The sequence below is a fragment of the Prionailurus bengalensis genome, chromosome A3 (genome assembly GCF_016509475.1).
Source record: "Prionailurus bengalensis isolate Pbe53 chromosome A3, Fcat_Pben_1.1_paternal_pri, whole genome shotgun sequence".
NCBI classification, from domain to species: Eukaryota; Metazoa; Chordata; class Mammalia; order Carnivora; family Felidae; genus Prionailurus; species Prionailurus bengalensis.
The window spans coordinates 127,186,633-127,209,238 of record NC_057354.1 but is presented as its reverse complement, the minus strand read 5'-3'; the positions used below and the strand labels follow the sequence as shown (position 1 = coordinate 127,209,238).

General features: G+C 47.4%; 1 protein-coding gene across 1 annotated transcript in view; it reads left to right on the top strand.

The window, feature by feature from the left end:
- Positions 1-22,606, top strand: part of VSNL1 (visinin like 1) — a 98,030-nt gene extending 75,424 nt beyond the window's left edge. The window contains exons 3-4 of the mRNA XM_043604490.1: positions 19,650-19,865; positions 21,625-22,606. Of these exons, the coding sequence (XP_043460425.1) occupies positions 19,650-19,865; positions 21,625-21,822 (414 nt within the window). The 3' untranslated portion in view covers positions 21,823-22,606. The remainder of the gene's footprint in view (positions 1-19,649; positions 19,866-21,624) is intronic.

Genomic DNA, 22,606 nt, shown 5'->3' with positions numbered 1-22,606 from the left:
GGGCTCCAGGACACTCCAGAGATAGCACAGTCAGGGCTCCACTACAGTGCCAGGAACCTCAGAGGTCTGCTGGGAACAATGCTCTAGAAAACAGAATCACAACAGAAAGTGCAGAGAAGCTTCAGGCATGGCTGATAACAGGTGGCAGGCAAAATGTAAAAATCCAGAAGTACCTGCTGATGGGATTTGCCTTGGCAGGATCTGGGTTCAGGTCATCATTTTGGCTGCCCTAAAAGCTTCTGCACTGGTTTGCAGTTCTTGCCTTTGGAGCTGAAGGTCAAAATCCCCTCCCCAAGGAGTCCTACCTCTGGTATAGCCACAAGACAAAAGAGGTCAGCAATGGGGCTCAGCAGGTGGATTTCCTAGGTTCACATCTCAGCTCTGCCATTTACTGTGTGACCTTCAGAAAATTAATTAACCTCTCTGTGCCTTGGTTTCCTCATCTATGAGCCTTAGCTCAGGACTATCTTGAGAATTAAGTTAAAACAGGTAAAAGGACTTAAAACAATGTCTAGCATATGGGTATGAGCCACCACATGGTAAATCACACTTCTCCAGGATAAAAGTACTTTGTTGTTGGCGATGGCACAAATAGTACACTCCAAAACATAGAAATACATAATCCTGGGGCACCAAGGTGGCTTAAGCATCCTACTCTTGATTTCAGCTCAGGTCATGGTCTCACAGTTTTTGAGTTTGAGTCCCTCATCGGGCTCTGCACTGACAGCACAGGGCCTCCTTGGGATTTTGTCTCCCTCTCTTTCTGGAACCCCTCGCTTTCTATCTCTCTCAAAATAAATAAAAGTAAACTTAAAAAAATATTTTAAAAAAGGAACCCATGATCCTAGGGCGGGAAGAGATAGAAGTTGCCATTTTTAAGTGTCTTGTATGTATCTGGCATTGTACAAAGTGCTTTATGTCAGCAATTGCATCAATCATACATGGGCTTGGTCTTTTCATACTGGTGAAAACTGAGGCTCAGAAACAAAGTGTCCAGCTCAAGGCCACGTGGCCACTTTGGAAGTGCAGCTAGGGTTTAATGGCGGTCATTAGAGCTCCAAGAACCCTCACTCATTCCTCTAGGCCAAGCCGCCTCTCCTATTGCTTCTCAGAGAAGAAAAAAAAAATACTGATTTCTCTTGCGGGGGGGTCAGGACTTGCTAGAGAGAGCTCCTCCTCAGAATAACATTCCAGAAATAGTGTACAAAATCCGTGTGATGACTGGCACTTCCTGGTACATGGTACCCAGGAAGGGGAAATACCAGCCAAGATTCCAGAGGCATGGAAGATGTTACCAAGGTATGGAGGCATTAGACACCTGGATTTGCAGTGGAAACATGGATTTGTGCAACCGTTCCAAGCTCCACGCGTAAGCAGGAGGCACAGAGCGGCCCCTCACTGGCCTACAAGCCTGGTGTGTCCAAGAACTAGTGTCTAGGCCTGAGAGGTTACAACGTGTTCTCAGAGACAGCTTTCCTAGTGAACGCATAACCTTCTGCTTCCCTGACCAAGTGGACGCTTGCTCAGTGACGTATACATCTTCCTGAAGTTCATTTATAGCCGGAGCCTCAACACCCATTTGCATCGTCCATGCTGTCCCGGGTTGCAGGGTTCCATAGAGCAGCCTCCATGGGAATTGAGATGTGCCATAAGTAAGACACACACACACACCAAAGTCAAAGACTTGGTCCAAAAAAATGTAGACTACTTTATTAATCACGTCAATATTGATTACATGTTTAAATGTTGTAATTTGATGTGTTTGAATACAGTGGTATAAATAAAATATGTTAGAATTAATTTTACTTGTCTTTCTTAACTTTTTTAATAGTTATTAGAAAATTTTGGATAATGGATGTGGCTCACAGTATCTCTCTATTGGACAAGGCTCCTCTCCAAGGGATTCGTAACAGGCCGTGCGCTCGGAGAGTCCTTTGGCTGTCATAAAGCATCAGCCTTTCTTTATGATAGAATCACAGAAAGTCAGACCTGGAATGAGGAGCTTTAAGCCATTTTGTTCAATCTCTTGATTTACAGGCACAGAAACTGAGGCACTGAGAGGAGACACATTTCTGGTGTTCCAGGTACCATCTGTAGACCCCTACCCTGATCCAAGCCTCCTTCCCATTCCCTCAGCTAGGGCTGGCTGACCCATCCTTTTTCAGCATCTCCTGCCCTGCCCTGCCTTGCCCTCTGCTTCCCTGCGCTCCCCCCTCTCTCTAGGGAAGGCCAGGAGGACTCTCCCAGGAGAGTCTCAGCATCTTTATTCATGAGCCTGGCGGAGGGCAGCCCTGGGAGCCTGTGAGAAGGCCGCTCTCTGCTTTCCTTGCAGAGATAAATATGGAAATGTGGGAGGAGAGCTTCCCTGTCAGGAGCCAGGACTGCTGCCTCATCTGATGCAGACATCTAGGGCTGGAGGAGGAGGCTCCTTGGGGCTGAAATCAGCTGAGTCTCTTCAGCCCAGCTCAGTGCCCCCTCCAGCCTGCTGTCTGTCACTCGGCAGAATCATCCTAGGCAGGCTCAGTAGACCCACTGGGCGTCTCCCCATGCTGGCTCTTGGTTTCTGTTCCCCACGCCACCCCCCATAGGCTGCCCCCTGACTCCCCACAAACACACTGGTGCCTGTGTACCCTCCTGCCACCCTCAGAACCCTGCTTCCTCCAGCATACCTCCCCTCCCCTCCCCAGGCCTGCCCGGGCTTCCTTATTCAAATCCCACATGGCTGGTATCTCCATTCTTGCTTCGTGTGGTCTGTGGACCACCAGCTCCTGCATCACGTGTTAGATATGCAGACACCATGGGCTCCACCCCAATCCTGCTGAATCAGAATCTGCATTTTAACAAGACCACCAGGAGACCCACTAGCATGGAAGCTGAGCCCTGGCTCACATCACTGAGAGCAGGACACTGTCCGGTTAGCTCTGTACCCACTGCAGTGCCCAGCGCAGCGCGGAGCTTACCAGGGATACTCTGAGCACAGAAAGGAGGCCCTTGGTTGGGGCCTCACAGTCGATGTGGCAGTTTTTCACCCTGGATGGTGCTGCGCAGTTAAGTCAAGAATGCTTGGCTCGGGTCAAAGCCTGCAATCCCTAAGCAATCTCTGAGCCACTTGGCCCATCGGGAGCTTCAGAAGAAATGCAGACCTCACCTGCCCGGTTTCTTTGCTGCATCTAACTTCATGGATGCAGATGGTCTACAGCTGGTATGTGGGGAGGCAGACTGAGATTTGGTGTCTGTGCTCCTGTGTTAGATCAGAGATGTGTAGCTCAGTGGCTATAGAAACTCTAGAGCCAAATGAATTCAAATTCTGCCACTAACTATGTATGTGATCTTGGACAAATTAACATAATATCCCTGTGCTACTGTTTACCCATCTATGTAGTGGGGCCAGCAATAGTACCTACGCAGAGGGTTATTAGAGGATTACATTGTTAAATACTGACAGTGTGCTTAAACCATGCCTGGCACTTAGTAAGTGCTATAAACGTTTAATTAAATCAGCATATTTTGTCAAGTATAATGCTGACAGTGGGCAGATTTAGAATCATAGGAGTTGATAGAAGGCTCAGGGCTCACAGACAGCCAACTCCCTCATTCTACACAGGAGGATACAGGCCCAGATGGCCACATCCCTCTCCTAACGTCAGACAGCCAATAAGAGGCACAGTGGGAACTTGGACTCTGTTGTCTGCACCAGGCTCATGCCCTGGAGGACATGAGCAGAAAGAAGAGTAGCTCCAGGTCTGGCATGGGAGCCCAGATTGCCCACTGCTGTGGTTCCTGTCCTTTGTCCTTATTAGGGTGGGAGGATTCTAGCGGCGGCTTCTACTGGCAAGCCCTCCAGAGACTTCCCCTGCACCCGAAAATCTAATCTCTAAATCAGTCCTTCTAGACCACGGAACCCAGAATCAGATCACATTTGCCAGGGGGACGCCCCGGGAGAGGAAAATCAGGAGCAGGCGTTTGGGCAGAGAGACAGCAGAGGAGGGATCCTCCCAGGAAACTGAGTCAAAGGCTGGCTCACCCCTTGTTCTGAGGCTCTGCAGGGATGATAAGAAATGGTGGGGTCAGGTGCCTGGGCTTGGCCATCCCTTTGTGGGTTTTATGTTCCTGCTGTGTGTGCCCATGAGTTCTGGCTCTTGGCGCATCTCTTGGTCTTTCTAAATGAACCTTCACGTGTCCCTCAGCCAGGTTGCAGCCTCTAGGAGGTTGAGGTACACAGGACTCCCTCCTGGAGTCAGGCCTCTAGGGCTTAGCAAGGTTAGACCGTAGAGAGCTGGCAGTGTTCTGCAAGGATCTGCTGAAAAGTCTGGACTTTTCATTCTGCCAAGGGGCTGGGAGGATTCTGAGGTGCCCTGCCCTGCTGCCCTGGAAGGGAGCAGTAGTTCTCATGTTACAAAATTCTTTGCTTCAGCTGGATTACCGGTTTTGAGCAAATTTGGACTCTGGTTGATGCTGGTTTTGTATGGGCTTGAAGGTAATAAAAAGACAACCTAGAGACCGCAGGATGCATCTTGCACCTTCTGCAAGGCAGGGCCAACAACCCCACCCCCTCGCTGGTTGTGTGCTCCCTTGGCTGCTGGGCACTGCTGATGAACTCTGGGTGTGCTTCCATGTCTGCTGCCTTAACCAGGCTGAGCTCCCGAGGTACAGTTTCCACTTTTCTGCATCCTTTTCAACACCAAACCCAGCGCCTGGCACACGGTGGGTGCACACACTAGGTGATTATTGACTAATTGATCAATATATTTTTTCCATAAAAAAATAAAAGGAAATCATTTCCTTTATATGTATGTTTATAGTGTTCCTCAGTCTTCATACTCTCGGTGCATATAGGGCACAGCCTTGCCAAAACACAAAATAATAATACTATCACAGCATCTTTCATTTGCGAGTGCCTACGGTGGGCCAAGTACTATGTGCGGGAGTTATTACACACATCATCTTAATCCGAGAGCATCGTAACTGGGCCCATCCAGAGAAAGAGAGCCCAGGTTCACGGCACCTCTTTAATAGAACTGCCCAGTCCTAGGCATCCTGACTCATTTCCAGTGTCCTTCCTGTTAGATTCCAGCCCAGCAGCCAATACTCCCCCACCTCCAGCTCATTTTTCATATGAATAAACTAAGGCTTTGAAAAAGATTTAAAACCATTTGCCCAACGTCCCACATGTAGTAAACTGCAGAACTGGTATTCAATTCCAGACCCCTCTGAGCACAAAGCTCACACCCCCACATGGCACCTTCCCTTCTCTGCAGGATGTATCTCCTTTGTGTGTCTTGTTGCAGCCAGACCTTTTCCTATCCCTCAGGTGGCAGTGATGGGAGTACATGGGACTGAAATGATGGGGTAGCAGCTATAGATGTGTCAGTAATGGGGGACAGTAATAAATTTGGGGGACCATCTTAGAGTAGGTGGGAAGATTCCTCCTTTCCAGGAAATGAAGGGTACATCCTCTGAGGCAGTGGCCCTGTATATATTCATTTCTTACAAACTTCAGCTTCTGAAGACAGAGCTCCCCTCGTTCGGGCTACTGTTGCTGTCACCCACTGTATTGTAGACAGCTCTCTCTCCAGGGCTGCAGACTGGTGGCCTATGGAATGCCAGTAGGGTTCTAATTGAGATGCAGTCAGGCTGAACATTCTTGTCACTGTCACCATGACCTTGTGAAGTGAGTTGAATGTAGGGTGAAATGGGAATCGATCTTGAGCAGATCACTTTATTCTAGGAGTAGGGGAGATGAAACAAATAACCAGTTTCAGAACCAGTTGGAAAATCTGCTGTACCCACTTCAGTGGGAGTAATCGAAGAGAATACCAAGTGAGGAGTCCCTTTCCAGTTTTCCCCATGGCAACCAGCCTTCTCTCAAACACCTTCAAAGATCCTCAACCCTTCTCTAGTTTCAAAGATGAGCTCCTTTTTAAATTGATAAAACAATCTTCTCTCTAATCTTGACAGATTGCCTTTAGATGGAAATCCATGGCAGTTTCCAGAGTGTAATTTACTATTGGTGATCTCCTATTTTGTAATAAATGCTAACAGTGGACTGATTTATGTTGGTGGCTCAAGATTAATCAGCAAGAGAAGTACTAGAGGAACCCCCTTGCCCCAAATCAAGATGTCATTGATCCAATTTGTAATGTGAATGGGATATTAGACTGAAGTAGAGAGAGTTCATTTGATTTTTTAAAGTCTGAGTAACCAGTGAGTATCCATCAGGCTCCGTGAAACTTTCAACAGAAATAGAGGTGGAGATATGACAAAGGGGTAGAAATAGAAATAAATATATAGAGAAGGAGATAGAGATAAGGAGAGATGTTATACAGATAGAGGTATGATCTAGATATGGAGATATAGATATCTATAGATATAGGAGCAGAGTTATTGAGATAGAGATACAAATACATAGATATTGCTACCAATGCAGGTATAGATGTGGATATATTCACCCTTCAAAGTTTGATCCTGTAATTAAGACATACAAACACAAGGGAATGATAGGACAGGTGCTTTGGTTAACAACAAGTGCAAAATCATGGAAGTACCATTTGTTTGTCAAATTCATTATTTTCTTTTTTTTTTTTGAGATTTTACTTCCAGAATCAGAAAAATAAATAGTACAGCTAAAAGGAATTTTGAAGCTTATCTGATTTATTGCCTCATTTTATATTATTTAAAGGAAAATGGAAGTCTTAAGAGACAGAATGGCTTAGCTTTAGTCACACCCAGATACCTTGTCACTCAACCCAGCATCCTTTCCTCTGCAGCAGGTTGCTTCCTTTATCCATCTTAAGCATTTATAAAGCACCTACAGTATACCAGATCGTAATTTGATATAAGAAAGGGCAAAGCATAACATTTCTCTTAAAGTAGAAGTTATTTGAGCTTTTCTCTTAGAGATAATTCTAAAACAAAGGAGATCTGAAGATTAGTGAAGAATCTGGATTTCTGCTGCCTGAGTGTTTTTCTCTATAAAAAAGTAACAGAACTTCTCTGGGAGTTCTTGATCTTCTTGGGACAGTGTAACAGGGTCAAAATGCAAACAGAAGAACCTGGTCTAGGACATAGGTAAAAATTGCTTCCGCTGACCCAAGAGGCAAAGCCCCCTTCTCTAGAAATATAGCTCAGGACTAATTTTCTTCTCAAATAGATGGAGTTATACAGGAACCAGGAGTAATTAGTGGTTGCCTTGTAATAAAGCCTGGAGCCCTGAAGGAGCCATGACTGCAGAAAATGGATATTGTCACCCGGAGGACAAGTGAAGAGGCAGCTTTCAGAAGTGACCTCAGGATCTGGGGGTGGCGTGGGGTGAGTGTGTTTTAACCTCCTCCCAGAGAGCCTATGTGTGGAAGGCAGCTCACTCTCTGGGCTGCATCTACCTTTCATTTTCTGCTCTGGGGCAGAGACCAGTTCTTCTATTTTACTCTGATTCTTTGTTGCCTCTCCTCAGCCTCCCTCCTGCCCACACAGAGCTCAGCATAGAGCCTGGCACCAATTAGGCTTTTGTGAGTATCTGTTGAATGAACACGTTGGCAGAAAACAGCTTTTGGACTCCCCATTTCTAATTAAGGGGAAGTGTCTCTCTCCTCTTCCCATCCACGTGACCAGGTACGTGAACTTCTCTGGGGATGATTCATACTGTCATGAATCATCAGCTAAAGTAGTAATGGCAGTGACATGTTTTAAGGCCAAATGGTGAGCCTTCTTTAGCATAGCTGCCTTAAAACAATCTTCAGAACATATTTCAGCCCTTTTACTGGTCATTGTATGCATTTACCGCTGTCTCTGGAGGCTCGAAAAAGACCCCGCTGTGCTGAGTCTCTAGGTCATTCAACAGATACTTACTGAACACCTTCTGTGCGCCTGGCCCCATACTAGGCACCAGGGATTATAGCCGTTGGGAAAAACCAGGCCATTCCCTGCCCCATTTAGCTTACAGTTCACTAGGGGAGAAAGTTATTAATCAAACAATCCCATGAACACAGGATGATGGTTACCACGGATCTCAGTTGATGTGCAGGTACCTAATGGAGGATTCTGACCTAGGTTCAGAGAAGTCTTTCCTAAGGAAAATGAAGACTGAATCCAGGTCTGAGGACAAACAGGTGTTGACTGGGCCAGGGCAAAAAAGGAGCATTTCGGATGACGAAACAATAGGATGGCAGCTGGAGAACCCAGCAAGGCCCCGGTGGAGCAGACATTGGACAGGCAGCAAGGACCAGACCTGGAAAGGCCCAGAGACCTGGGGATAATCCTGCTGCTTCTTGTGGGAACAATTAGATGTAACTGGTGTGTACAGGAAGTGGACATGACTAAGTGGGTGTAAGAGGTTCTCTCCAGAACTGTGGGCAGGAGGGACTACAGAGCCCTGGGAGTGGGTGGGAGGGAGCAGTTGAACTGGAGGCAGAGAATGTGGGCTGGTGAGGCAGCCCAGGAGGCAAGGATCCTAGTCCTGGGTGAGGTTACATGAATGTGAGGAGCCTAAATACCAAACACCAAGTTGGCACCAGTTGGGCCAGCAGTCTGGGGGGTGTGCACTGAGACCCGACTATGAACCACCTGCTCACCTGGGTGCATCAGGGTATGGGATATATCACAGCAGCCTTGAGGGGAAAAGGGAGGAGGGACCCTCCAATATCCAGGGTCCCAGCTCCTTGTGACCTCAGGCACCTTCCACATCTGTCATCTCCAGTAAATCTTACAACAATCCTACACAATAGGAATTGATCACTGTTGCCCCATTTGGTGGATGAGGAGACTGAGTCTCAGATGGGTTAACAGGTGTCCAACATCACACAGTCAGACAGAACTGGGTTTGCATCCCACCTCTGCCTCTCATTAGCTGTGGTGGGTCCTGCTTTCCTTCAGGAGCCCACACCTGCAGCCCTGGGGGGAAAGGATGGTGCTGGGCCTCAGCCAGGGTCGAGGAAATCCTTGGGCTTGGTCGGCACATCTCCTTCTTTCCACAGCAGCACCCACCCCAGGGTCAGGGGCCATAGCCCCCATCTGTCTGCCCTGAGAGTGAGTAGCTCTGCGTGGGCCTCAGAAATCCCACCAGGTCCCTTCTGCTGCCTGGGGAGGCAAGGGTAAGTGTGGAACCTATGTGAGGGGTAGCATGTTTACCGCTTTTGTCTCTTGTGGGTGCCCTCCTTCCCACAGGCCTGCTGTGGCCTGGCCCAGTCCTGCTGAGGACCACAACAGGAAGGCAGGGCTCCTGTGAGCACAGCACAAGGCAGGGGGAGCACTGTGTGGGGATTAAGAAGCGGAGGGCTGGGAAGAGAGAGGCAGAACCTTTCTGGATCCTGGTGAGGAGGTGGATCGTAGCTCGGAGTTGAAGGCTGGGCAGATTCGGCAGCTCTGCAGACAGGCGGCATTCCTCAGACAGAGCCCGTGTGCCTAGACCAGCCCACCTCCCCTTAGTGATATGACCTAACCCACAATAATGCCCCTCAAGTCCTAAACTTGGTGAAGAACCAGCTGAGGTAGCATATGAAAAAGGTCTTACGGCCTTGATCCCTGATAGACCCTCATGAAAAGGTAGCCGCTTGGCAGGGCCTGGAGAGGTGGGCACTGAGCCAGGGATCCACAGGAGGCTAGAAGCCTCTGGCTCATTCCAGCAGAGGTGAGGGCAAATGACCTGAGGTAGAGTAGCCCTATTTCGGGGGTGGGGGAAGTGAAGAAGACTCCACCCTTGGGGAGGGGATTGTGTTTGTGGGTACATTAGCCAGAGAACATAGGCTTCTGACAGCTGCGAACAAAGGAAAACAGAATTGACCTGAGTGAGGACATTTTTAAAGGGATGGTGTCCTATGAGAGATTGAATGGCTGACCTCTCCAAGACTGTGAGCGGTGGAGCGTCCAAGAATATTCTTGTGCTCTTTGATCCCATCGTGAGCTCTATTTCAGGCAGACTAATGGGCAGAAATCTGTTCTGAGGCCTGAGAACTGATCAGCATCAGCCGGGAGCTGAGCAGAGCCCTGAAGAGTCTGTCCTCCCCAGCGGCTCTGCCGCCAACCACTCTTGACACGGCATATCAGCCGTCACAGTGGGCCACGGCTGTGCTGTAAAACCTCCCTCAACCTGAACGTCGGGCGGGGGAGCCTCCAGGAGACCTGCATCCTCCTTTACATTGAGGCAGGCACCAGTGTCCACTGGGAGAGGGCGAGGTTCTCATGGGAAATGTTGCAGTGCTTTCTCTGCACTCAGCACAGCTTCTGGAAGGATGAGATGTGCAGGCAGCAAAAGAGTGCAAAGGACTGGAGTGGAGGGTTCAGAGGAAAGACTGCCCGAGGGACTGGAAGCACAGTGTTCGGAGGCTATTTCTTAATACGGCCACCAAAGAGCCTTCTGTGCCATACTCGGAGGGGCCCTGGGGTTGCAGAGGCGAATGACACCATGCATATTCAGCACGAAGTGTCTGGGGCTCATTCACCACTTATTAAAAGAAACAAACCTTTTAATATTCACAACTGAATATTGAAAAGAAATGCAGGGCTTTGGCCCTCTATCTGCAGGGAAAAGCCTCTGGTGGCTTTGGAGCAAGCTGATTAATGGATGGAGAGTTTCTTTCTGTCTTTCTGAGGAAAGTCAGTCCTCAAGGATTTCCTGGGATTTTCTTTGGCACGTTGGTTGGTTCAGAGGAAGGCTGTGTAGTACAGTTGGGTACAATCCAGGTTTGTGAAATCCCGGAAAGTTTCAGACTCTGAGACTATTCCTAAACTATGAATAAGAAACAATGAATTGGCAGAAGCCTGCATATTAGGGTGCAGGGAGAGGACCATGCAGTAAGTTTTTGGTTAACTTTCAAACTCATAAGACCATCCCCATTAGTGGCTGTGGCTCTATACATTTGTGATGGATCAAAGTGTAATTGTACACTTATTTATGTAGTCGTTTGCTTCGTATCTATTTCCTCTATTATCCTTAATGCTCTAGGTCTTTTTTAATATTTTATTCAGTATCTAACACAACACTTGACACAGAGTAACTGCTCAGTAAATGCTGAGTTAAAGAATGAGTCCTAAAAATATCCCTCAGCATCCTTTTAGTAATTTCCATGCAGTACACACATGCTGTCAGAAGGTGGCGACAAATACCCACTGCCAGGGATTGAGGCCCATACATGGAAGGTAGCAAAGAATTACATAATGCAACAAATACGGTTGCTTCATAAATGTGGATTTAGGTTTATTTCCTCAGCTTGACAAAGAGAAACAGCAAGATGTAGCAGAAATGACCAGATCCACCTGTCACATTCTGCTAGGAACCTGGGACAAATGCCTGCAACTTTCAAGCTTGTCTCCTGGTCCACACAGAGTTTATGATGGCAAGTTTTGCTATAAGAACCGAATGAAGTAACACGCATAAGAAGTATTAGAACTGAGCTCATTCCAGTGCTGTATGATAATCATGAAAGCGTTCCAACAAATGTTGACATAGATGACAATCTGTCCCTGACCTTTCTACCTTCTGTTTTGGATGTTCTTATTCTGGGAAGATGTGTACATTTCTTACTGCTCTTTTGCATAAACTCGCAGCAGGCTGACACAGTGGAAAGAGAATTAACTTAGGGGTCTGCTGGACCTTTCTGAGCCCATGTTTCCTTGTCCATGAAGTGGAGCTGAGGATTACTGCTTGACAAGGGTATTGTGAGAGCTTATGACATAGCATAGATCATGCTACTCACTCAATACAGAAGCCAGTTGCCACACATCGCTACCTAAATTGATACGTATGTTAAATAATATTAAAACATGCAGTTTGTTGGTTACACTAGTAACATTTCAAAGGTTTCTTCCCCCAATGCCCTCAATGCTTTGTCTTTTTACATTAAAAAAAATTTGTTTTAATATTTATTTTTGAAAAAGAGAGAGAGAGAGCATGAACGCGGGAGGCACAGAGAAGGAGACACAGAACCTGAAGCAGGCTCCAGGCTCTGAACTGTCAGCACAGAGCCCGATGCAGGGCTCAAACCCACGAGCTGTGAGAGAGCTGTGAGATCATGAGCTGAGCTGAAGTCAGATGCTCAACTGACTGAGCCACCCAGGTGCCCCAGTGTCTTTTTAAAATTTTATTCCCAGCACCTCACGGTGGTTGACCCATATGGCTAGTAGTTATCATTTTGGGCAGTGCAGTTGTTGAATATTGTTATCCTCACAAGAAGTTCTAGAGGACAGAGCTGGCTAGATTTTAATAAATGTCCAACGAGTGGTGGCTGTTTTCAGCAGCAGTGCTTGAACACCTCTAGTTGGCACTACAAGTGTTTCTTTCACTTGGTCATTCAACAAGATTGTATTTTGCACCTGTCATCTGCAGACCCGTGGTATGTGCTGTGGATACAACAAACAGGCTTTGCACTCTGGGGATTTACAGTTTAGTAACTGATGTCAAACAAATAATCCCCTAATAAGTAGGAATGACAGTGCTGAACCTCTGCCTAAAAACCCACTTCTCTGTTACCAAGGAAAAGTGAAAAAGAACCAAATCATCCCTTTGGATTGTCTTGAGGATCCCAGGAGACAGCGAACATGTCACCAGTTGCAACCCTGCAGTGCAGTTATTAGGCAGGGCAGCATCAGTTCTGGCACCTTGATTTTGGCTCAGATAATATGTCAGTTTGTGAGCTGGAGCCCCGCTCCAGTGCAGAGTCTGCTTGGGATACTCTCTCTCCCTCTCTGTCTGCCTCTCTCTCTCTCTCTCTCTCTCAAAATAAATAAATTTTAAAAAACAAATTGGTTCACTCTTTCATTCGCTAAGTCATTGATCATGGCTAGACAGAGATTAGGCAAGAAACAAAACAGCAAAGCAGCCAAAGCTCTCTGCCCTCACGGAGTTCACATTTCTCACGGAGAAAGAAAGACATCGAATAACTAATTGAAATATGTTGTATGGTGGTCAGCTTTTTGGAGAAAAAATTGAGCAGCAAAGGGAGATAGGGAATTCTAGGAACAGAGCACTGACATTTGACGAGTTGATTTTTCACTACTGTTTTCACTACTGTTCGGTTTTCACTACTGTTCGGTTGTGGCAGGAAACTCTGCCTGCCCTCACAGGAGCGTGAAAGCATTTAGTTAACTCAGCACCCCCATTTCACAGATGCAAGAGTGACATAAATGCAGGTACAAAGATGTGTGAGACTGCAGTGCCTGTGCTCGCTGGAATTGGGCCCTTCTCAGGAGGCGCTAAGCACCGCTACAGGCCCACAATACACATGTGGTGGCTGCCCTTCCGGGACTCCCACGCCAGGTGGGACACAGCGGGTGCAGACCAGGGTCTACGACAGAGGGTTTGGGAAAACTCATCTAGAAATCAGTGAAGCACAAGCAGAGGGAGAGATTCAGTCCAGTCATGAAGTTTCCACAGAGGCAGGGCATCTGAGCAGGACGTAAAGAAAAGGTGGGATTTTTCCATTGGGCCAGGATGAGATGGGATGCAGAAGAAGGCATATAAAATACGGAAGCAGGGGGTATGTGTGGTGGCACCTGGGAACACAGCCGGGGTGCAGAGGCAGAAAACAGAGGAATGAGAGAGACGTGCTTGCAGGTTGGGGCAACCATGAAGCGCACCAACAGCAGGGTTCCAAGTTCAGAATTCAACTCTGCAAATGTGAGCCTCTGGAGAGCAGAGCCCAAAGCAGGACACGCAGGATCGAAGGCACCTATTGGATCAGATATGGAAGCCCTAGGTGTTTCTGTGAAGAGAAATGACACAATCAGAGCCACACGGTAGGAAGATCAGTGCTGCTCAGGTGTTCGACCTTGAGGAGACCAGCGGCAATTAGGGGACTGTGGCCAGAATCTGATGGGAGGTGACAGGTCTCTGGTGGAGGTAGAAGGGAGAGAAGGGGATAAGCTATAGTCAATCCTCCAAATGGAATGTCCACCAGAGAGGTTGCACGAGAAGACAAGCAGAGGAAGTCTTGACCCATCAGGACCTCCCTGAAGAGGAATCACTGAATGAGGAGAAGGTGTTCTCTGGGCTGCTCTCCTCCACAGTGGAAGAGTGGGCCCTGTGAGCTTCCTTGTGACCCAGCCCTGAAGACAGACAGCCCCTGCTATCAGACTGTGCCCACCTGTCTGGGCTCTGCTGGGTGTCCAAGTGGAGGGGTCCTGGTCTTTCTGCTCCCCCCCACCAAGAAAGAAGACACAGTGGGTGCAGCTCTCCTTTGCAGCAGCTCCCCACAATCCGGTGGCCAGTACAATGGCAGCCCTCATTTCCAGGCATCCTGGGAGGGGAAGTCAACAGGCAAGGAGGATGTGTGGTCCAGAAAACTGATCTCAGGAACTTCCAGAAATCAGTCCAGGGGAATACCAATGCCATAGGACAAAAACATGCTCCTCCTCCTTGTCATTCAGCAGGAAGAGAGCAGAAATGGTGACATTTTCCTGTGGGTATCATGCTACACGTGGTAGCTGGGCCCTGGTCCCACCATAGGCCAGCAACATCTAGAGCTTTCTCAGAGTGCAACTGGGGCAAAGGACTGCCCCTGTGGTATGACAGGGACAGCTTAGTGTACAGACTGATCTTGAGGTCAGAGTCTCACCAGCAGGGCTGGAAGTAGCCGGGGACAGAGGGCCCTTTCTGCCCCCCACCTTCTACCAGTCTCCCACTAGTAAGCTTGGAGCCCCTAAGTGTCAGAGCAAAAGGGCTGGCAAGGGGAAGCACTGGACCTGGGGAAGGGAGCTCCAGGGTCCCTGAAGAAATTGCCGCTGTCCGGTGAACCATTCTGGCCAGCCATCGTCCTCCACCTGCCTGGGGGACTGGCCTGATCACCTCCACCCCCAAAGATGCCTTGTCCAAACTGGAGCTGACAGTGCAATTCCCACCCTCAGGATGGAGTCTAGGGCTCTGCGGCCAGCAGCTGAATCAGGCCCTGCTCCACCCCCAAACCCCGCTCTCCAAAGACAAACCTTCTCTCAGGCACCCTCAGGAGGGCAGGCTAACCTGAGGTGCCAGGCCTCACCAGTGTAGCCTCCAAGAGCCATAGCACACAATTCCCAAAGTCACCGGAAGGACTCCAGTATCTGATTCAGTCAGTGGGGATCAACTGACCATCTGCAGCTGCTTCCCAGATGGTTTTCTTCTTTTAATGGAAATGCAAGATATACTCGATATAAAATTTGTGACCAAAAGTAGAAAAACTAAGCATGTATGTATATAGACATAAAACAGACACTAGAAATTCATCAAAGCCTGGCTATATTCAATCATCTAACACAGGTGTGAAATTTCTCACAGCTAGAGTCATCTTCTTGCTAACAAATTGCTATGGACTAAATATTTGTGTCCCTCCACAAATTCATATGTTGAAACCTAGTGCCCAAGGTGATGCTATAAGGAGGTGGGCCTTTGCAAGGAGCTTAGGTCATGAGGGTGGAGCCCTCATGAATGGGATTAGTGCCCTTATAAAACAGACCCCACACAGTTCCCTTGTCTTTCCTCCCATGAGGACAAAGCAAGAAGTTGGCAGTGTGCGGCCAGAAGAGGGCCTTCACAAGAGACTGACCCTGATATTGGACTTTGTCTTCCAGAACTGTGGAAATAAATTTCTGTTTATAAGCCATCTAGTCTGTGACATTTTGTTATAGCCGCCTGAATGGACTAAGATACAAGTGAAATATATTTATTTAGTATATTTTATATATTTAGATATATAAAATATATGTCTATGTTATATAAATATTATTATATTCATACATTATATATAATTTTTAACCTCAAAGTTTTTTATCTATTATATAAAGAAACTTGTAGATTATTCATGTCACTGAAAATTATTTCCACATCACCATATAATATAGTTGGTCAAGCAAAACACATTGACTTTAAAAAATAAAACACATTGCAAGCAACAATATGCAAAAAATACTTACATTTCTCAGGTACTGTCATAGTCCAGAAGTGAATATGAGTTCCAGACCCTGATCTCTTCCCAAAGAGATTGAAGAGTATGGCTTTGCTTTTCCTGTGATGATGCATCCAGAGTTGAATCATTTCATCAAAAGAAAGAGCATTCCCCTGATTAGAAAAACTCAAAGCTCTCAGAACACGATAGGATGAATTTTCCAAAGGGAACAAACCGTCCAGATACGTGAGGGGTCCTGGGCACACGCTCAGTTCTCCTGAAGTGAACGCATTGGCTCTAAAAGTCAGTAAATAGGCCTTCTGCAAGGCTCATGTAACTTTTATAGCCCAATCGATTTTTTCCTCAAGAATTTTCAGATCTGAATTAATTTTTAATATACTGACCTCAAGTTCTCAGCTATTTTTAGATAAAACTCTCAGATACCCCTTCACTTTAAAGTATGCTATGAGAAATGATAGTTAAAGCCTTTCACTTCCAGAAACCCACACAGATGTTGAAAAATACGCAGTGGTCTCAAGTCACTGCATATAGAAAGCCTGGTGGATACACAGCACTAAGGAGAGTGGGAATCTGCTCACTCCGCTCTGCTCTTAGGCCATTTCACAGGTACCAGTTCTGCCCAAGACTCCTGACCACAAGGCAAACACATCAGCAAAGAGCAGAAAGGGGTGAAGAACACTCATGCACACGGCACATGTGATATAATAAGAAATACATAATTGGTCTTCGTTCCCAGTTCCTGACACAAGAGCTTCTTCTAAGACCCTTGGAATCTCTGGAGTGAAAACAGTGCCTTTGTATGCTAATAACATGACTGCTGTCTGGGACAGCTTCAGGATGGGAGCTGGTCACCAGAAAGACCCAGGCATAATTAGAAGATTGAAACTTGTAGTCCAGACCTCACCCTACCTCTGGGGAAAGGAGAAGGGCTGGAGATGGAACTGAATCTTCATTGACCTATGATTGAATGAACTGCGCCCATGTAATGAGGCTTCCATGAAAACCCTTAAACTACGGGCCTGAGAAGTTGGTGAACACGCTGAGGTGCTGGACAGGTGGCATGCCCGGAGAGGGTTCTGCACTCCCTCCTCGTGCCTTCGCCCCTTGCCCTATACATCTCTTCCCCCAGGCTGTTCCTGACTTGTGGCCTTTAAAATAAACTGGTAATAGTAAGTAAAGTGCCTTCCTTAAGTCTGTGAGTTGTTCTAGCAAATTATTGAAGGAGGGCATTGTGGGATCCCCCTGAGTTGACATCAGGTCTATCAGAACTACAGGTGGCAGCAGGGGACATGCCACTGGCATCTGAAGTGGGCGCAGTCTTGTGGGACTGAACCCTGACTCACCTGTGGGGTCTGCACTGACTCCCCAGGGGTTAGTGTCAGAATTGAACTGAATTCAACTGGACCAGGTTAATGTCCAGAAAATTGGAGAATTGGCTGCTGGTAGGGAAAAACCAAAAACCAAACTAAACCAAAACAAAACCCACACATTTGGTGTCAGAAGCATCATTAAGTCAACAAACAGTTCAGAGCACATGTGGCTCAAACTTACCTATTTAGAAATTGTCAAGGTCAAGTTCAAAAGTCAGCACCTGGCAGCCCATCCTCAGGTATCTACGATGCCTCTAATGGCATTGGGGGGTGGAGAGAAAACAGGCTGAGCCCATGACAGAGGACAGGAGCCTTTCTGTCTTAACTCTCCATCTTGAAACCAACCACACAGTCTTTTTTTATATATATATATGTAACATTTTATTTATTTTTGAGAGACAGAGAGAGACAGAGTGTGAGCAGGGGAGGGGCAGAGAGAGAGACACACAGAATCCGAAGCAGGCTCCAGACTCCAAGCTGTCAGCACAGAGCCCAATGCGGGGGCTCGAACCCACGAACTGTGAGATCATGATCTAAGCCAAAGTTGGATGCTCAACTGAGCCACCCAGGCGCCCCTCTTGAAAGTAACCACGTGCTCGTTAGCATTAGGAATGTCTTGTTCCTTCTTCTGTTGTAGTCCTTTTCTGATAACATGACCTTCATTTTCAGTTCCCCCCTTAACTGCAAAATACCAGAGCCTGGGGACAGTGAGGTGCTGATCTCTGCTTTCCCAGTACCAAAGACAGGGCTGGGCCAGAAAAAGGCCTCAGTGGATTTTGATGAATCATGAAAAACGAAGGATAGGAGACATAATATGTGTAGGGGATGAGGGGGCAAAGGATAAAGTTGTCCTCCATAGCCTCAGAAAGATAAGTTGGTGGCTTAAAAAAGAAGTGGTTGTCAAATCTTTATTTTCTGAGATTAATGAAAGAATTGTTGTTTTAAGCCACTCTGATTTGGGGTGATTTAAAAAAAAAATTTTAATGTTTATTTATTTTGAGAGAGAGAGCGGTGGGGTTGGGGCAGACAGCAAAGGAGAGAGAGAATCCCAAGCAGGCTCCACACTGTCAGCGCAGAGCCTGATGCGGGGCTCGATCTCACAAACTATGAGATCATGACCTGAACTGATATTGAGAGTTAGGTGCTTAACCGACTGAGCCACACAGGTGCCCCTTGGGTGATTTTTTGCACACAATAGTAAGCAGAACAGATCTCAGTGTCCGGAAGTGAGTGCCATTGAAATACAAGCCCCAGTCAGGTCTGCATCTTATATGGAAAGACCTATTTTATTTCTGGAGGGAAATGTTCCACCTTTGGGATTTGCCGGCAGCAGGCGCAAGGGCAGGGTGCATAGTGAGAAACTCCCAAAGGGAGACAGCCCCGGGTGGGCACGAAGCAGACCATCTGCATGGAGGCTGGCCAGACTGTTCCAGTCACAAGTGGCAAAACGTAGGAAGGAGCAGGGAGACCAGTGACATCCTCAGAAATCTGCTTTCATGTTTGTATTTGCTGGATTTGCTCACCCAGAAACATGTATATACCCTTTCTGCCTTAAAACAGCACATGGTTTGTTTTTGCATTTGATTTGGGGTTGGTTTGTCTTCCACCCTCCACCTAGAGAATGTCCTTCAGCTTTGCTGGGACAGAGGGTCAAGCGACAGAACTGCCTGCTGTTTGTGACTGGCCTAGACTCGTATCAGGGGGGCCGACACCCCTGCCTCACTGCCCATGGTCTTACCTCCTCTGGGGTCTGCCCTTCCTTTCCTTCCTGGGTCCATTCTTTGTCTCCCTACGGCACTCTTGCCAACTGTTGGCTCTGAAAAGAAACCTCTTTATATCTTGCAAAAATAAACCCAGTCATGTTCTATTTTTAATGGGTTTTAAATGTCTGTTCTACAAAAGAAAAGTCCCTGTAAAAAGAAGTGAAACCCTGGAGCCTCATCGAGGGAGTGTGGATGGGAAGCCGGGCAGGGGGGCAGGAAAAACCAGGTCTGGGCAACCTTGCTCTGGCCCCACGAGGCAGTGAACCTGGACATCCACAGGCAGAAAGGGGGAGTTCATGGAGCACCATCCCGTGTGGGGAGAGGAGTCTGCTACTCCTCTTGTGGGAGGGCGGCCAGGGAAGCCACGGATAAGGGACGCTAGCTGCGGGCGTGAGGGCCTGGCCACCACAAAGGCATGTCCCCGGCCTCACCCACAAGAAACAGCCAGGCCTCTGAGTGAGGACGCACTGATGGACGCCTGCCCTTGGCCTTGAGCGCTGGCCCAGGCAGGAGGCCCGCCGGTCACACCCCCTCCCACGACAGCCCACGAGAGCGCCCGGTGCAGCCCGCGGTCTAGGCTTTCCTGGGCCGCGCCCCGGCCTGAGGTTTCGGGCCCTCCCGGCACCTGAACCTGTGCCTTCTGTTTGCAGTTCTTCCCTTACGGAGACGCCTCCAAGTTTGCCCAGCACGCCTTCCGAACCTTTGACAAGAACGGGGACGGCACCATCGACTTCCGAGAGTTCATCTGCGCCCTGTCCATCACCTCGAGGGGCAGCTTCGAGCAGAAACTGAACTGGGCCTTCAATATGTACGACCTGGACGGCGACGGCAAGATCACGCGGGTGGAGATGCTGGAGATCATCGAGGTGAGGCGGCGGCCCCCGAGGGGCGGGGCCGGGGCCTTCGGGTGGGGGGCGAGGGCGAGGGCGGGGTCGGGCTTTCGGGGGACCTGGGCGGGGCTGGGCAGGGCGCGTGGCGTGGGGCACCGGGCCGCCAAAGGGAACCCTATGGAGGCGGGGCGGGCCCGCGGGCCGGGGCTGGCCTTCCGGACGAGGGCAGGGCAGGGCGAGGACTCGGGGTGGACTTGGCCGGAGCGGGACTTCAGGATGGTGGGCGGCTAGGCTCCCTGGCTCGCCGAAGGGCAAGTAAGGCAGAGACCCCCGGAGGAAGCTTCCTGGGGCGTAGGCTGTGGCAGCTTCTTTTCTTCCCTGCCAGGAGCCCTGCTGGTTGCATGCCAGCCTTGAATTCTCCGGACCCCTGTCCCCCTGCCTCAGCCTCAGCGCAGCGCTGGGAAAAGTCACAGATCCAAGCCGCTGGGCCCAGATTCAGTTCTGCCCTTGGCTTAGCTCTGCTCTGTTGGATGTCCCCTTCTTCCTCAAACCAGCTTTCCCTCTGGTGGATGTAAGATGCTGCCCGTGGCTCTAACTGGCATTTTTTTTTTTTCTAACTGACATTTTTTAAAACTTTGAGTTATTTACAAACCATAAATTCATCCATTATAACTGTACAATTTACTAAAGTAAGCCGCCATCACCATAATCTAATTTTAGAACGTTTTAATTCCCCCAGTAAGACCCCTCATGTTCCTATTCCAGACTCAGAAAACTCCACTCTTCTTTTTCTCTGTGGATTTGGGTTTCTGGACCTTTCATATAAATATAACCATACAATAGAAATATCTATAGCCTTAATGAATGACTTCCTTTTTTGTTTAATCTATGTTGTAAGACTTATCAGTATTTCATATTACTAAAATAGTATTCAGTTGTAAGATACATCATATTGTTTGAGCATTTGTGTCGTTTCTACTTGGCTATTATTAATAATGCTATGAACATCCACCTGCAAGTCTTTTTTTTTATTTTTTTTTAACGTTTATTCATTTTTGAGAGAGGCAGAGTATGAGCAGGGAAGGGGCAGAGAGAGAGGGAGACACAGAATCCGAAGCAGGTTCCAGGCTCCAAGCTGTCAGCGCAGAGCCCGACGTGGGGCTCGAACTCACAAGCTGTGAGATCATGACCTGAGCCGAAGTCGGACACTCAACCGACTGAGCCACCCAGGCGCCCCCACCTGCAAGTCTTTGTGTGGAAGGGCATTTATTTTTTTCGGGCAGTTTCCTAAAAAAGTTGTTTCTATTTAGGAAATTCTCACGTTGAGAAATAATTGTGTACAGTTAATTGAACTGGACAGTTGGAAGTCCTTATGAACAGAGTCCTTGATCCACAGATCTCCCTAAAGTGTCTTCTTTCTGGATTAAATTTTACTGGCTTGCCTTGCTCAGTTATCCTAGTAGATTGTAAATTCCTTCTTGGTTGGGACCACATTTTCTGTTTTCTTAAATCTTCAAGGGCTGGTGCTCACCTGCACCTCAATCCCAGAATGTTTAAAACAGAGCTCAGCGCTCTCCTCCTGAATAAAGATTCCTCATCCATTATTCTTGTGCTTACCACGGAGCCACTCTTTCTACTCACTTCCTCCAGCCAGAAACCTGGGAGTCAGACAAGACACACATATCTGATTATATCTCTGTCTTATTTAAAACGATTTAAGGAGTCCTTTGAAGTAAATTTAAATTCTTTATCATGTCGTAGGAGAACTTTACGCTCTGTTTCTGGTTTTCCCAAGGCTATCTATAAGATGGTAGGCACTGTGATCATGATGAAAATGAATGAGGACGGCCTCACGCCTGAGCAGCGAGTAGACAAGATTTTCAGCAAGATGGATAAGAACAAAGATGACCAGATTACACTGGATGAATTCAAAGAAGCTGCAAAGAGCGACCCTTCCATTGTATTACTTCTGCAGTGCGACATTCAGAAATGAGCTGAGGTCAATGCTATGGACTGCACAAAAGTCTCAATGTTCCATTCAGTCTGCAGCTATACACACACACACACACACACACACACACACACACACACAAATATTGCTTGGACTACCTATCAATGGACTTGCTTCTTGTGTTTGAAACACTTGTGTGCATGAGAATGTCATTTGCTAATGAATTTTAAAAGCATATATTATAAAACAAACAACCTGCCACGATGTGATACGTGTAACATCATTTCATAAAAACCCTCCTCCCCTAAAGCCTGGGCAGAAATGTGCTGCAAAGAGTTCTATGGTTTCTTGTTCATGTTTTGCCAATGCTCGTGTCTCCTTGATTACATGTTAGTAGCACTGAGACCCCCACGGTAATGTAACTTTAATATAAGCTGTGTCACCATTCTCCTGTAAAATAGTACTGACAGACATGTGGAGGGGCCTTGGCTCCTCTGTGTGGTCCATACTCGAGATCTTGTATTATCAGTGGAGATAAATGTGCTACATTTGCATGCCTCTTAGGTTTGCCTTAATTCTTACCTCATTTGCATCCTATCAGTCTGGAAAGAGCTATGTTGGAATTAATGCAGTATAAAACTTAAAAATCCTGCTAAATGACTCGTTAAGTATATCTATCTATATATACATATACACAAAGATATTATTTATTGAAAGTAAAAAAAAAAAAACAAACAAACCTGGAAGTGTATTGATTTCTGCTTGAATTTTCAAAGGCATCCAAAGAGGTGGCAACAGATGTCCCAAATAAATTTATAACATTTGA